We start from the raw sequence: 18,103 nt of genomic DNA, 5'->3' as shown, positions 1-18,103 counted from the left end.
AATTGGAAACCATCCAGTCTAAACACTGATTCTAAATTTAATTAGTAAAATTTATTTGTTTGTAAATTACTTAAAACCTTTGTAAGCATGTGTTTTATACGCTTTTTAGTCATTCACTAACTTTTTAGAGTTTTATTAAGTGAAAATTTTTTTACCATGTCAAACCAGGAAAATAACTTCCGTATTACTTTCTGTTTAAGTGTTCAATCAATAATGGTACTTGGTCAAGACTATTAGACCAATTTTTATCTCATTGAACATAAAATTAATATTTTTAATCTTAGTTCATTTTTAGCAGACAACTGTTTAGGTCGGCGACCTACATAGTGAGATTCAGTTTTTAAACACTCTTTTTTGTAGTCAAGCTATTTAAAGTATGAATTACACGTGGAGGATTTATTTATAAATAGTTTAATGTTATCCGTTTCTCATTTCTGAGAGAGAGGACTCCTGGCTCTGGAGAGGATAAACTTTACTCACACTCTGTAACAGTTAAATTATATTGGAAATGCATGAAACAACCCCCCCCCCCTACTCGAGGGCTTGAAGAAATTTCATTCCTCTCTGTCTGTATCTCCGCACAATATTTCGAAAATGAAGAACCTATATACTTGAATTTTTGCTGGAAGCTTCATTTCTGTATAAGCAACATTGGTCTTTATAATAGTGTATGTCTCTCCATGCGATTTGGTTCAGCGTTATTGAACGTTTTTACATTCTTTCTCTTAAGTATATCCATCATGGCAACGAGAAGGTATCAGATTAAATAAAATTGTAAACAAACAGAGTTTGATGTTGTTCTATGTTTTTCCATAGGATTGTGCTGAGCGTGTGCAAAATCTAAATCTTAGGGCGATATCTCCAGCATTAATGGAGGAATACCTTTAAGGCAAACATCACTAGTCTGTGTTGCAAGAACTTGTTGCATGCAACTTCAGTGAAGCCATTTAAATAACACGTGGAGTTTCGTACTCCGACCTTGTCCTACAGTACAGTTTATATTACTTTTTTGGCTATCCACAAAAAACATAGGGCCATAGCAAAAAAGTACAGGTACAAAAAAAAAGAATTTACACAAGCGTATTTTTTAGTTGGTTGTATTTTACCAGTAACTTTCATGTTGTGGAAAATAAAATTATTACTATACGGCGTCTTTTGACACAATTTAAACCTAATTTATTCGCACAGAGTTTTTCATCGCTCCATACCTTGACCTCTGCCTAGAGAAACATCATGTCTCGCCTTACACACTTTATGCTCTTGTCTATTTTAATTTTCATAGTCAGGGATTAAGAAATCAAAATACAAATTTCGTTTGGAACGGAGTATATTATGTCGATGGTAGGCACACATATTATACACTTACACTAATGATATTGGGTCTAATGTAAAACACGATATGTACATTATATACATGTCACAACGACAGTAGATTCGGCAAACCGTACTGTACATATCCCTGTATAGTCTTTGTATTTGCTAATCAGAAATTAATATGCAATGACACTTGAAAACACGTATAGTACATTATTTATATTTATTTAAAACAGAGAGTATTTTACTAAATATAAACATCTGAGATCTATTGCAAATTTTAACAACTTCAAATAAACATATCAGATAATATCAAACGTAATAATGACAATGAGAATAAATTGTTGGAGATAATCATGCTATGGAAAAAATTAATTACAACATTTGTGCACATTGAATGTTTAAACTATAACATTGATAACATACAGTTTATGTAGTTTCAAAACTGAAACCGTTACAATATTCTCAAATTTGCAAGAAATTTTAAATGATTAGTTAGCATGAAAAAAGGAATGTAAAATATTACGGAAACTACAAGTTGTTGGAGTGGACAAGGAAGATAGGTCAACTGTTACAAGTTGAGAAGAGCGTATGGAGTTATACCTGTTATTGGTGAACGTTCACTGATTTATTGGGAGTATTACAACAAATGAGGCAATACAAGAACAATTTTACAACCTCTGTTGTTTTCAAGTATAAGATTCACTATATAGTAGAGAGAATTTATATATTTTTCGAGTGAACCAACATAATTTCATTTCGCTTGCGTGAAAGGAATAAGAAAATAATCCTTACAGACACAATGATCATTGTAAGATTTTAAACACTAAATTAGTGTGTTTGTGGTACTTGTATATATACGGTTAGAGAAGATTCAAAAGAAAGATAGTGAAATTAGCGGTTTAGTGTAATCATTTAAAATATGCCGGAAGAAAATATAGTTCGGTGGACCTTGTAACTTGCTGATTCGGAAAATTTAAAAATGCAGGCCTAGTGAATGATGTAGCCAGATTTAACCATTATGCTACTCTATTTTAATGTGTAACACTGTTAGACTTCAGGAAGTTGGAGGTGAATATACTTATAGAAGGAAATTGCCCGGCAGCTTTTAAATGGCTTGTTAATCTAGAACAAACGGTTGATTGCTTTTTACTTATCACGTCAACCTTGCTAATGGCATGTCAAATAGGTTAAAAGAATTCAGATCCTCGTCAGCAACTGGTAGTTGGTGTTTCAGTTTAGGAAATGTAATTCACAGAAATGAGGTTGTATGTGTAACTTTGCATCCAGCTGTGTCGATATTAGTCCACATAACCCAGATATAAACGGTGAAGTCCATGGTTGACGATTAATAACCCAGAATTGATGACTGCCTTGAGCTCGCTTGCGAAACCTTACAAATGGTTGACGATATTGGTTTCAAGGATGAAAAGGAATAGGTTCGTTATGGCTGGACCGGTGACCTAAAAGATAAATAGAGGGTGTCTTGAGGTCGATTCTGCAACAGGGTGTTGACTTTCAGGAGAATCGAGCTGGGAGTGGGTCAAGGTTGGCCTAATGTACGTTAGAGAAGTGGTTGGTTCCAGACTTTGCCTGCTGGACCTTGCAGTTAGATAGTAGTTAGAATGAAGACAGTATCTGATGGTTGGTCCATTGGTCTAGAAGAGGTGGTTGGCCGCTTTGAGATGGTCGCCTGGACCCAGGAGATAACTGGCTGGGTTAGCACCTAAGAGTGAGGTGAATGGTGAGCTGAGCGGGTGGTGGTGGTTGATCTGATGTTGTTGGTGCGAGCTCAGAGCTTTGTGAGCCTGTTGCAGCAATGAGCTCGTGTTGTTGACTGAGCAAGGCGGTTGGTGCTGTTGTTGGTGATGTGGTTGGTGCGAGAGAGGCCATTTCGTTGCTGATATCGCATTGGCTCCGTCGACATCTGCCATTTTCACTGAAACAAATATAATAAACATTAATTTATTTTCCATTATACAAAAGTATTCCTTATAATAACTTTTAAAACAACAAGGCTCCTTGATTGGTTTGTATTCGATTATATTCCTTTCGAACAGGTTGGATTCGGTTTTGAAGAGATACTTTTCATGCATTACGCTACCGTTATACAATATAGTATTGTTGTACATCTAAATGTTCTTAGACACAATTTAATTATGTAATTATTCTTAACCCCTCAAATGCATGACATAAATTGAAAATTGTTGCAATAGTTTAATGGCTAGTAAATAATATGAGAAAAATAAGCACGTTTTACACTATTCAAATACTTTTGTATAGTCTTTTTTAATACATTTACGGCTCTATCCAATTAAATTAGCGATTCTTTAGATTTAGCCTCATCAAAAGCTATCTATTCCCTACTAAAAATTTAATTTTGAAAACGATAGTAGTGTCAGTTTGAGGAATCAATCAATCAATTTTGTCTATAAAAATATTTCAGAGGTTATATTTTTTGTAAATGTACAGTTTTTAATATTAATTATTTTATGAGTTTTATTATTGAAGTTGAATTTGTTAACGGGTGTTTTTGAGTCACATTCTTCTATGACAAAAAACCTTTAACACTCCGTCAAGATTATCCTGCATAGTTAACACGGATTTTTCGTTTCATTTTCTAAAATCAAGTATTTAAAAAAAAATTAAAAATATATAAAAACTGGGTTATTTCAAATATAATGTTATGCATCACAATTAATATTTATGTTAACTCCTCCAAACGCCGACACAACAGTGTGTTTAAGGTTTGGATTTATTTTAAAATGCTGTCATTCTTTTGATTGGACGAAGTATTGTGCTATGCTACATACATTACACTAACACATATCAAATCAGTTACCGTCGTACTGTATGATGTTATTTTTACTGAAATAAAAGAAGTACTAAAACATACTATTAATCATAAATAAAATAGTGTACACTATTGGATTTATTTTAAAGTTTGTTATGAATTATACAAATGTAACGGCAATCTTTTTATCTGTGACAATATGCTGTTGAATAAAAAGATTAGGTTTTAGAAGGGAACAATTGACCAACTCGGGTAAAATATTGTATTTATATCGTCAAAGATTGATGCAGGATATAGTTTTCCCGGCGGCGAGAAGACAAAGTGCCTCAGTCCAGTCCGGCTGTTCCCTGTCCCATATTTCATTGACAGGAGGAACGCCGAAACGGACGGCTCTCTCGATCATTTTTGCCGGCTATCTGTTGCGCGCCCCTTCCGCCAGTTGACGTTTAATCTAGAAAATTGCTGGTGGATGCTCGTTCGTTTCCATTAGCGTCAGAGTGGCCGCGCACATGCGCCCCGCCGAGCAGTGCTGCACTCTATGCACGCCGTAATTAACTTTTAAACACATTAGGTTAAGTGCAGGACATCGCCATGTGCTGTGACGCCACACTGATTACCGCCACTCGGACGGATTGGTTTCGGCAATCGATGCCAAATGTTCGATTGTCAACTTGTCGTCCACAGAATATACCGGTCGCGTTTCTTAAACTACTGTTTTTCGCAAAAAAATGTTTTATTTTATTCCACACTAAACTGACACAATTATCTCTAAACATGCGTGGTTTTGCATTTTGCTAGTTCCAAAACTACTTTTCGTTGTGAATGTGAGGGGTCGATTAAACATTAATTGCACAAAAATAACAAATATGTGGTCCTTTAAATAACAAATATAAGTAGAGCATCAACAGGGAATGCTGCCAATATAATACATATACATTAAAAATAAATATAACAATACATTTTTCACTTTGGGGTACTTGTAACAAAAGTTTACAGCGGTTACTGAAAGGCAGTCTCTCATTAATAAACAATTACAATATAGTATTTGAATCGGTGCATCAATTATATTAGCCTTATGCATTAAATGATATACAATACTGTAATATAAACGAAGTGCTCAGTCAGTTAGTCTACAGTGATTGCTATAAGGACATTGTCTTAATTTCCAATGAACTCTATCATAAAATTATTGATCGAGTTTTAATGAAAAATGCCATAATTTAATTTTCTTTCCTTAATAAACGGAATGAAACACAGACAAGTATGTAGCGCTAACAAATGACTTATTAAATACATGCCTATACTATGCCTATTAAATACCCTATCTTTAGTAAGTGTCCTAAAACATTAACTTGTCATTAGAAAGTAAAGGTTCAGACTGATTCCATATTTATATTTATGGTATACCAGGGCTCGATTTATAGAAAAATAATTTCTGACAGTTTGTATTTCTTTCTCCTTCAATTCATTTTTCTTGGTACGTTATTTTTTTAAGCTAAGACAATAACACGTCTTTCCAAATAAAATAAAATGTCCAGACAAGTTTTGAGATTATAAACTTATTAACAACGCGTTTGAGGTTTGTATAATATCTTACATGAATTAACAATGCATGCCCATCAGGGCAGATGGGTTAAGAGCTGTATTGGCGATCAATTTTATTATAGCCCCGTAAGAAGAATGTTAAGCTTCAAACACTCTAAAGTATAATCATAAAGTACACAGATGTTTACTTCGATTTTTCAATATTTTATTGGTTTCTTGTAAAGTATCTCACACTTTCGTTTATTTTGTAGTTCATTTACGCAGTAAAGTATAAACTTTACAGAAAAAAGAAAGAAAATCAGCTTTTGAATGTATAATAATTGTACCTTTAAAATGATACATCAATCATGATTTTACGACCAAAAATAGTGACGTAGAAGTGTTAGAGGATTAACATTTAAGGAGTTTTACTCAAGGCCGTTCTACTACAGCCGACTTTTAAGTATAAAATTGCTCTTCGTAGATAAAAAGATCCACAATGACAGGTTATTGTAATAGTTTCCCACATGGTCATTTAATTTTGAATAGAAACTCTAATTACTAGTATAATCTTATGGCAGAAATAATGGTGTCAAAGTATGAAATGGCTTCATTTTAAGAATAATTTAAATAAACTAAAAGAAATCTCACTTACCATTTGGTTACTTGTAAAAATGGGGTAAAACAATTTACTTCATAATTTGGGTTTCACATGAGTTTTACGAATTGTAGTAGGTAGGATATTGTATACAGCACGAGCAGGCGGAGACACGGCGCTGGGCGGCAAATCACGCGCGTACTCAAATTGCCTATCTACGCTGACTACACGGCGCTGCACAACGTCTCTTGGTTTTACCCTGCTATAATATTTACTGTAGGCGTGGAAATTCTATTTAATGTTAGATAGTTTTCGAATTTTACAAACCTCGTTAGAAGTATTATTTTGGCACAGTTAGAAGATATTAAATTTCATGTGTTGCGGTCACCATGAAATATCAAAGTTAAAATAAGTTATTCTTTAAAATAATCTCTATATTTGACTTTCGTTACTGAAACTGGTAGTTGATGGACTTATGGTTGAAGTAAACCCTTAAAGATCAATTTAAACAGTGTGCCGTGAAATATAGGAGAAAAAATGTAATGTTAAAATGATTTTTTATCATCGTTTGATTATAACTGACTATGTGAAAGACAAATCTCGTAGTTGTTTAATAGTTTCCTCAAATTTGTTCTATTTACTTCAAGTTTTATTATGTTTATTCCAGTGGGATTAAATGTAATACAGCGGAATGCCTTGGAATTATTAAAGTCTCGCACATACTGTTGTAAAAGATTGCTTTGTCTTTTTAACTTTACTATAGTCTTATTATAAGAATACTTTTGCTATACAAATGTAATGTACAACGTAACACTTAAAAATATGAATGAATATGTATATTATATTGAAAGATTGCCTTTGTCTTTTTCATTTTACTCTAGTCTTATTATAAGAATACATTTGCTATAAAAATGCAATGTACAACATAACACTTAAAAATATGAAGTACTAAGAGTACAAAATCAGCTTTATACAGCAATAATTCATAAATAATAAATTTCTCAATTTTTAAAACTACTCAGACCTTTTAGATTTTCTTGATAGCTCTTGCAAATATATTATTATCGATTGTTGTACTATTACTCGTTAATACCCAATAAATATTCAAGCTACCTGCTCCGTTGACAGGCTTCACGTCCTGGCCTGTAGGTGAGCTCGGGGTGGATGGTTTTAGATCCTTGACTTTGACTTCACTCTTAACTCCAGGTGAAGTGCCCTCTCCCTGTGAACTGGCCTTCTGCTGCGCCAGTCGCTCTTGCTTGCGGAACTTGGCCCTCCGGTTCTGGAACCACACCTAGAACAACACAACACATTGATATAAGTGTGCACCCAATATGAATCCAATTAAAGTTCTGGGTACTATCTTGGCTCTAGGTTCTGTGTCAGTTGATTCTTCTTGCGGAACTTGGCCCTCCGGTTCTGGAACCACACCTAGAACAACACAACACATTGATAGAAGTGTGCACCCAATATGAATCCAATTAAAGTTCTGGATGCTATCTTGGCTCTAGGTTCTGTGTCAGTTGATTCTTCTTGCGGAACTTGGCCCTCCGGTTTTGGAACCACACCTAGAACAACACAACACATTGATATAAGTGTGCACCCAATATGAATCCAATTAAAGTTCTGGATGCTATCCTGGCTCTAGGTTCTGTGTCAGTTGATTCTTCATGCGGAACTTGGCCCTCCGGTTTTGGAATCACACCTAGAACAACACAACACATTGATATAAGTGTGCACCCAATATGAATCCAATTAAAGTTCTGGATGCTATCTTGGCTCTAGGTTCTGTGTCAGTTGATTCTTCTTGCGGAACTTGGCCCTCCGGTTTTGGAACCACACCTAGAACAACACAACACATTGATATAAGTGTGCACCCAATATGAATCCAATTAAAGTTCTGGATGCTATCTTGGCTCTAGGTTCTGTGTCAGTTGATTCTTCATGCGGAACTTGGCCCTCCGGTTTTGGAACCACACCTAGAACAACACAACACATTGATATAAGTGTGCACCCAATATGAATCCAATTAAAGTCTGGATGCTATCTTGGCTCTAGGTTCTGTGTCAGTTGATTCTTCATGCGGAACTTGGCCCTCCGGTTCTGGAACCACACCTAGAACAACACAACACATTGATAGAAGTGTGCACCCAATATGAATCCAATTAAAGTTCTGGATGCTATCTTGGCTCTAGGTCCTGTGTCAGTTGATTCTTCTTGCGGAACTTGGCCCTCCGGTTTTGGAACCACACCTAGAACAACACAACACATTGATATAAGTGTGCACCCAATATGAATCCAATTAAAGTTCTGGATGCTATCTTGGCTCTAGGTCCTGTGTCAGTTGATTCTTCTTGCGGAACTTGGCCCTCCGGTTTTGGAACCACACCTAGAACAACACAACACATTGATATAAGTGTGCACCCAATATGAATCCAATTAAAGTTCTGGATGCTATCTTGGCTCTAGGTTCTGTATCAGTTGATTCTTCATGCGGAACTTGGCCCTCCGGTTCTGGAACCACACCTAGAACAACACAACACATTGATATAAGTGTGCCCCCAATATGAATCCAGTTAAAGTTCTGGATGCTATCTTGGCTCTAGGTTCTGTGTCAGTTGATTCTTCTTGCACCTCATAATGTACTAGTGTATTGGTTACTTAAAAAACATATTGCACGTCTTACAAACTTCACCATCATTTCTCAACAACATTCCGTTCCGACTTTCTTGCTTATTAGTACGTGTTCTCTAAGCCTGTAACAACGATAATACAACCGTTTAAAATGCGATTGCCATAAATGGGACCCCTTAATAACACTAAAACTTAAACAACGCAGTTCCCTATGTGCGTTCATGGGATAAATTTGACTACAGTCTATGTCGGTGGGAATGTAGGGCTAAATCAAGTCTGTTTTTATTGTTTTGACGTCTCTTGAGAACATCGCTAGTTAAATATTCCGCTAACTTCCGATTTAAAGTGAGCAGCAGTCGGGGTAGAGTTCTGACACTCAACATGTCACTTACACGTTTCTCGCTTTTCTGGTTTAACTTGTCACACCATGTGTTTAAGTTTGTCTATAGAGACTATAGCGTAATTATTTCTCATTTTTAATAACTTCAAAACTTTGTGCTGCGGTTTATTTAACAAAATATTCGTTGGTCTAAATTTGAAATATATATAAACAATATATACATACGTAAATTGAAATTATTGTTAGAAATTATGTTTTACATCAAATATCCTTAGCAATACTGTGTGTGTGTGTGTGTGTGTGTGTGTGTGTGTGTGTGTGTGTGTGTTTTGTCCGAATTGAATAAAACCGGTGAATTATTATAAATTTATTTTTTGTAAAATCAATTAATGATTGTTAAATTATTTGTTATAAATAAATTATTTATTATAACTTATATTATTTTATAAACTCCTTATTTTGTAATTTTCAATCAAATTTCCTTTAAATAGTACTTTATAGGTTTAGGAAGCATAATTAGTACATCATATTGTACACATTTTAAATGAATCGGTATTGTCTTACTAAATAGAAAGAAATTTAAGAAATACAATGAATACATTTTAATTTATTCGACGTATTGATACAGGTGTAACTTTATGCAACTCAAAACATAAAATTACAATTTTAAACGTGGTTATCTGTTTTGAATTTCATCGGGAATTTATAAATAATAATACAATGTTTTTATTTATTTTTAAGAGAAAGAAGTACTGGATTAATTTAAAAAGATATTGATGGCAAAAAATATAAGTTGATATGAGTAAGGTCCCATCTGGTCCTTAACAAAAAAGTTACAGTACATGAATATTAAAAATTATTCTATTAAAATAAAGCGATCATGCATAAGGAGGAAATAAACACTGCAAGAGTATAAAACACCCTCTAATTGATTACAATACTCTGTGCAATGTGATGCCAATTAATTTGCCTTGTTTTTTACCGAATAATTGATAAAACAGCTCTTTTTCAGCGGCGATAATGACACCGCCGATATGTTGTGACAACTGGATTTATTTATTTATAATGAAGTGTGCAATGTTAATTGTGTGACGTCAACGTGCGGTAACGAAGTAGCGACGTTTTTTATACAATCCAATTGTCCCAGCTGTTGTTACTGATACAGCAGCCAATGTAGGTAATGTGTCATACATTATATAGCGAATGTCACTGCTCCGTTCTCCCCTCCCCGCCCCACACCACCACCATCACTAGTCAGTCCAATTGTGGTCGCACAGGATCACAAGAAAAATCCATGATTGGATTTGAACTATTTTACCGCTGTTGTTCGAGTCAGTATATATTCAATGTTATGTATTCAAAACAAATAAAAAAAACTTAATTAATTTGTCAATATTTTGTATAATCACTAGGTGTTGTGCCTAGAAATATTATTAGAGATTATTCTACTTAAGGAATTTAAGGAAGTTGTTATTTACTAATAAAACAAACAATTTATAAACTTCCAAGTTTCTTTTTGTCCACGCGATCTAACACCTAAAAAATCTATTTGGGTTAAAATTGTAGCCATATAGGTTTCTGAAACCTGGGAATTTTTGCATTAATATGCGAGTGTACAAGCTGTCATTTTGATACCAGCTCCAAACGTTAAAAGTTCCACATCAAACACTTTCACTCCCCTATCTTTGGTCGTAAAGTGATAAGATATCTCATTTTTATAAGTATCACTAATACGGACTTTATAAGTTTTTTTATTTGATTTTTTTTATTTAGAAAGAAATTAAATTCCTTAACTACATAATTTTAACTATCACAAAGAAATCAATTTAGAAGAAAACTTCTCGCGATCTAACACTTAAAAAACTATTTGGGTTTAAATTTTAGCCATATAGGATTTAACACCTGGGAATAATTGCATTAAGAGGCGACTGTACTAGCTGCTATCTTGATTTCAGGCCCAAATGTTAAAAGTTCTATATCAAACACTTTCAATCTATTTATATATTATTATCTCTACATTAATAGAACTAGCTTGTGTCAGAAAATGGATTTTGTAAAAAGAAAAAAAAGTCGTTTCTAAAGGTTCCATGAGCATTTAAACTGTAATTCTAATTGTTTTGTCGTAGGAGTCCGGTTTAATATGAATTCTGAAGTTAAATTTTAAGTAAAGATCCTTATTATACATTATTATAAAATTAATAATAACGTATAACAATATAAGTTGAGGACAGTTAATGTCCTCGACTTTAAACTGGAAATTATATCTCAAGTGACGGCTGTATTGAGGAGGAAGGAGGTTTAGTTTTGTCCATAAGAATAATGTTTAATGTCAAACACTTTTAAAACCTTACTATTAGTAATACAAGTGTCAACGATTTCTCATTTTAAAAGAATTATTAATAAAAATCCAAATGTAATTTAGTCTTTCTTCTAAAGTGATGTCTTTGTGATAGTTAAAATTACGTAGTGAAAGAATTTAATTTCTTTCTAAATAAAAATATCAAATAAAAAAAAACTTAAAAAGTGTTTGAATCCGTATTAGTGATACTTATAAAATGAGATATCTTATCACTTTACGACCAAAGATAGGGGAGTGAAAGTGTTTGATATGGAACTTTCAACGTTTGGAGCTGGTATCAAAATGACAGCTTGTACAGTCGCATGTTAATGCAAACATTCCCAGGTTTCAGAAACCTATATGGCTACAATTTAAACCCAAATAGATTTTTTAAGCGTTAGATCGCGTGGAGAAGAATAAACTTCGAATTGAATAAATTTTTTTTATTAGTAAATAATAAATGTATTTGTTTTAATGTAATACATCTTGAAATATTTTTTTAATATCAAGCTCTATTCTGTTTTCAAACATGTTTTAGCAATTGTTAATTTGCATTGAATTTATTTGAAACGCTAACTTTCTTGTTGAACTTCCTTGAGAATTATGAACAGAGATGGTGAATTTCTGCCACTGCAATATAAGTCGTCCCGAGATTTAATGTTTAAAGAAAGTTACATTTTAAAGAGTTTATCACATTAATATAATATGATAGACTAATTGAAAAATATAGCAAATGTATATTATATTATATTTAAAATAACCAATACTACTCATCGATTATAGAGACTAGGTAAAATTAATAAAACGATGTCAAAGTTTCTCTTGATTACTACTACATACACTTTACATAAGGTTGTAATATCTGTCCTATACTTTTACATCTCGTCTTGCTTTTACACTACAAAAGGGTTCTCATAGCTTAAATCGTGATATTATCTGGGCCCTATTGTTTCATTGGATACTTAAGGGGTATCAATGAAATATTTAAGGACATTTTTTACAACATTGTAAAGGTATTTAATATATACCATAGACTTTACTCAATCATTACACTTACAGAGTGTATATAATATACTACGTACAACTTATGAATGTCAATTAATTTTATATTTATTAGCAAAGTATATTATAATAACATAATTAAAAACTCTTAGCAGTAGAGGTAGATTTTCATGTAGTTGTTAAACAGCAGCTATGGCGGGATAGTGGCCACACCGACACGGCCCTGATAAATAATGCTGCCATCTATTTTGTACCGGACTATTTATTTATGTAAAATGTGTGCCCCCGCCACCCTCCCCTCCGCACCAATTACACTAACTAGTCCAGTGACAACTAATCGCTATTTTTGATTTGTCTCTCGTGTTGTTTACCAATGTAACGTCATGTTTTACAGTCCCCCTCTCCCTCCACACCCCTGATCGTCCGCATGTCTGACAACACAATTGATTGACGAATTTTCATAAAATCATCATCACAGCAAATTGTCAACACTCAAGGGAACACGACGTAATCATTGACAATTGTGGAATGTTAACCACGTAATTAGTATGTTTAGTTGGAGCAACAACTTTATGGTGAATCAAAATAATACTAATCACAACAAACGAAATTCAACTGGTTTAAAATTTAAAACTTTTCTTTTTTTGGAAAAATACAACTCAGAATTAAATCTCTAAAAAAGGATAAGTATTTAAAATATCAAACAACATAATATCCTTGCACAGTGTATAGCTATGCATTTTAAACTAAAAGATTATTTGCTAGAACCTCAACTAATGTAAAAAATAGATTACAGAAATGAGATTATCTAAATTTTGTTCTTTACAAGGCTTTAAATGAAGTTTTATTTATTTAATCTTCAATACTGATTATATGAAAGGATTACTAATATTTTATATTGTTATGTGTTACAAAAACACAAACAGAAACACGACATTTCGAGATCTAGGATCTGCAACCTTCTTCAAATGTCATGACTCTATACATTTTGCGTGTTGTTAAGCATTAAATAATTGAAAGAAAAAATATAACAGGATATTGAACACACCACAGTTGCCGTGATTATAATGAAGATCATTGGAAAAAATATTGGGGACATATTATTTCTTAAAAAACACCTTTTGATCAAAAATATTTTCATGTTTTGTTTTTAATCTTAAATTATGGGAAACATAACAGTATTTAATAAAATGCGAGTATTTCGTTTTTTTAGGATATTTGTAGTATGTTTGTACTTTCAAAGAACATTTTTTTCTAATATACATAGTTGAAAACAATGAATTCCCTCCAAGATACTTCCTATAACTACTAATCATATACTGAAACAGTTGGTAGGGACTTCTTTCAATTATTAAAGTAGTAAGTTTGTTATATCAATTAACAAATGAAAATGTGCGTTTAACCAAACAAACAAATATTTTTACTATTGCACTGCAAACATTTTGGGAATTCACAAATACGAGTACTACGATGATTATCTGAATTAGAAAAACAATATGTGCAAAACTATCGACATTCTTTACACAACTAGACAAATTCGATGAATGCGTTCCAATTATTTGCAAATAAAAGGTTCTATTGTTTGAAAGTCAGTAATTGTGTTGGAACAGACGTAAACGTAATAATGTTTTACGTGTTAACGCTAAAAGTAACAATATGCGTTGCCATTTCGCATCATAATGTATGAATGTAAATTAATACAACAAATAGTGTTAAAATGTGGCTTTAATATTTGTCATTCACATATGAGACGTTGCATCTTCTCGTCTTTTCGCTGCTGGAAAAGAGTTTATGGGAATTTAGATCATGACATTTTTGAGCTTTTGTAGGTTTATTTGGATACCTGATCTTTGATGATAAAAATTTAAAACAAACCTTAATAAATAAAAATAGAGTAGCTCATCTAATAATATAGAAAAATCTGATTCTATTAAAAACAGTTCTCAGTCTTCATTTTGCAACTATTCAAAGATTTGAAATTCCCTATCTATCTTTTTTATCATTCGATGTTTTAAAAATAATCAACAATTTTTATATTAAAAAATTAACTGCACTTTGTTTAATGTTTGTTTAATTCAAGGCTTACGAGATATTGGTTATAATAAATAACATTCTGACTCCCATATAAAATATGTGATCAGTATTTATCGGTGTTTTTCAACTAAACACGTATTTTTGTAATAGGCAAAATAATTTATATTGTGATAATTGTAATATTCACGGACCCTCTTCAATGGAAGGACACACTTGTGACGTATGATGCACGTCGGACATATTGCTGGGGGAAGAAGATGGAGGATGGAGGAGATGGATGAGGAAGAGGGGCGAGGTCCGCAGTGTAGCCTGGGGCAGCCACTGGGGAACTGAGACACTATAAGATGACAAGTAACGAACCGTCTTACTGCCGTGAGACAAGCAGACGGGACTGCAGTATTACTGGGGACTTCTGATGTCCCTGTCCGATGTTAACTTGGCCGTTTTTTATTACTGTAATTGTAAGTTTAGTAGTTAGTGATCTTACAAAAAAAACTAATTCATATAAACGGACGTATTACCATTATAAGGCGTAAGCTAAATATATAACACTGTATTGTAGAGATAACCAACTGAACAGGAAATAAATGCATGAATTAAAAAAAATATATTATAATGAAATATTGCAAAGAAGACAATTTTTAAACAATTAAAAAACAGATGTGTATAACAATTTTTAATAAGCTTACAACTATAACCTACTAACAAGTTTCTACCAAGTGAGTCGTTAATTCACTGTCATATTAATATATTCAATTCCATTAAGATGGTGCAAATAGATTATTTATTATGAATACTTTTTTAATTCATAGCGTGTTAAAATAATTTCACGAAAACAGAAAAGTTTGCATTTTTTAATTTTTTTTTACGAGAAAATTACAGACATTTAGGCTAATGTAGGAATTCTAAGCAATTCTGTAATTATGCTATAACAAAAATTTATATTTTACAATATGTCCATGAGTTTCAAGGAATGACTTGACCCATCAGGGAATGGCTTTTTACAAGAAAATAATTTTTAATGAAATGTATGTCACTCATAATCTATTCTATTTCATGTAGATATTGTAAAAGTGCTGTCAATCATTCTTCAACAGTTTTATAGCTTGACTAGAAAATGTTTAAAAGTTGTGTTTTAACTTTCTTCAATTTATCGTGGATTAAACAACAATTTATGTTTTATAGTCTTCAAGAATTGATAACAAATTTTTCCTCCTTAATTAATAATAAGTTGATGTCGACATTTTTGAGGTATCGCAAATAAATTATTATTCATTATAATGTTGCGTCTACCAAACTGTAAATACATCATTTTTGCTTATTGACATAGTCGATTTAATGTAAAGCGGTTATATTTTTAATATTAAATAATGTATATTGTTGTTATAACATGTATATGTATGTACTATTACTTGTGTTTTATTATTTCGTATGAGCAGATAAGTGAAGACGCACTGTAAGCAGACAGACGACACAGTATTCACCAGTTTGTTTACACGCCCATGTTTATAGCAGCCCCGACCGCACCAACTCGACCTGCATCTTGTTAGCGAGGGTGGCAGAGATTCGTTAGTTCACCATTTCTCCCCTCCATTTCTCCTCGCGAGCGTCCATTCCTTTCCTTTCATGGATTTGAATACACTATGAAGAATAATATTCTTTACAGCTCAACGTGTGTTTTGATAATGGTACATTTGTTGTTAATTTTAATTGATAATATCTAATTGTTAATGATACGTCAAATACGTAAATAAAAGAAATTAGGAAATATTTACTGTTTTAAGTATGTGAATCGAATTAAAAAATTGTCTGGTTGTTGAATGTTTTAATTTTATACAAATGGTTTTTAAGTGTAAACTAAATACAACAATTTATTAATTGTTAAAATTGTAATTCTTTGTTATTACAAATGATGGAATAAATGTTACAAAATTGCCTGTTTTAAACGTTTTATTGGGTCTATGATTTGTGTTTTGCAAATATAAATTGTAATCTTTTAGTTCCATAAGCTATTAATCTTACGTTGAAAAATTACAAATGCTGAGAAAATTATATAAATAACAAAACTATTATCTCGCAATATCCATTTGAAGAATTCCAGAAATTACTATTTTGTTTAAACTATTTACATAAACAATTAGAAGACTATATATTTATGAAATAAAATCATGCAGTTTAAGTTCATATAACAGATGTTTTACTATTGTTTTATTTTGCATCTAAAATAAATAAGGAGTATAGCAGTAATATAATAATACAATAAAATTATATAACTTGTTTAAAAAGTAAATTTAACCTGTATTAAAATTAATAATAAAAATTCTTTAAAACTTAAATAGTATTTTTGCTTTAAAATGAGTGTAATAAACTATTTTAAGTTCCAAAACGAAAATGAAAACAGATAGATTCAACTTTTTATTTAATGTCAAAACAGTCAGTTTTCAACTGGGTTTGAGGATTCTCAATATCATCGATAGCCAAAGTAGAGTTAAACTGTAATATCGAGCCATTTTAAAAGTTTTGTCTAAATTCTTTTTCAAGAAAGGTTTTAATACATGCCAATTTGACTTTAGCTTTTAGCTTATGAGGTGGTATCAATGGAGGCCTATTTTAGTTGTATGTCTAATATGTTTTTAATAGAAAACGAAAAGTACCTACATTGATTGAATAATTAAGTTTATTAGATACTAGTATTTCTGTTTGGTCATTTTGAGAAACATTGACATTGTTGGTCAAGCTTTTAAATTGTCACTGAAATTTTCCATTGGTACATTGTCCATTTTGTAGAATATACAGATGCGAGACCATAATGTCGAGTGTAAACATGATGTTGTTCCTTTTGTAAAAATATCATTCTTGATAAAAATAAGAATAATTTATTCACGCAATAGAACAGAAGAACTGTTTACAATAGAGCATATGATCTAAATGTAAATAAAACACAGTACGTTCTTGTCACAATTTTAAAATTCTTCCTACTACAAAAATGGTTGTAGGATATCTTGCTGTATCCTGCCAAAGAGCAGGACAGGCGAGAAGCTGTATCATTTACAAAACAGCAAAGTAACATTTTTAATATTAAGGTTGTATTAAACAACCAAGTGTGCAGCATTAGGAAAACAAATTCCTTGTTTAGTTCGCCTAAACCATCGCCTGTCAATAGCAGGTGCTTTATCTGGCTTATTGTTCATGTTGAGGCAATTAAATAAGTAGTGTAGATCGTCACTAGCAATTTGATTTGCACAAAATTCAGACTGACTTTTTACCTAAAAATAGGAATGGCTCTTGTCATTACTTATATCGCACATTCCTAAATTATACAGCCCTAACTGGTGAAGATAAGATTTTTGAGTGGAGAATTTCGGGAGAACTTTGACATGTTTGAAGTCGGAAGCTACGACATTGGTATCGGGTTGATTCTGTTTATTTTTTACCACCTCATAATAATCTTGGGTTCCATCATGAATCACTTTCAATTCAACATGATGTGCTCTCAGCTATTCTTGATTAGTTTCAGCTTTTATT

The 18,103-nt window shown here is 32.3% G+C and overlaps 1 protein-coding gene across 1 annotated transcript in view; it reads right to left on the bottom strand.

Moving 5' to 3' along the window:
* Positions 1-2,972: 2,972 nt before the first annotated feature.
* Positions 2,973-18,103, bottom strand: part of LOC124358403 (paired mesoderm homeobox protein 2A-like) — a 61,774-nt gene continuing 46,643 nt past the window's right edge. The window contains exons 3-4 of the mRNA XM_046810704.1: positions 7,344-7,524; positions 2,973-3,253 (exon numbers count right to left, since the gene is read on the bottom strand). Coding sequence (XP_046666660.1) covers positions 2,973-3,253; positions 7,344-7,524 — 462 coding nt within the window. The remainder of the gene's footprint in view (positions 3,254-7,343; positions 7,525-18,103) is intronic.

This window comes from Homalodisca vitripennis, chromosome 3, assembly GCF_021130785.1.
Source record: "Homalodisca vitripennis isolate AUS2020 chromosome 3, UT_GWSS_2.1, whole genome shotgun sequence".
NCBI lineage: Eukaryota > Metazoa > Arthropoda > Insecta > Hemiptera > Cicadellidae > Homalodisca > Homalodisca vitripennis.
This window is presented reverse-complemented; position numbering and strand designations above follow the sequence as displayed.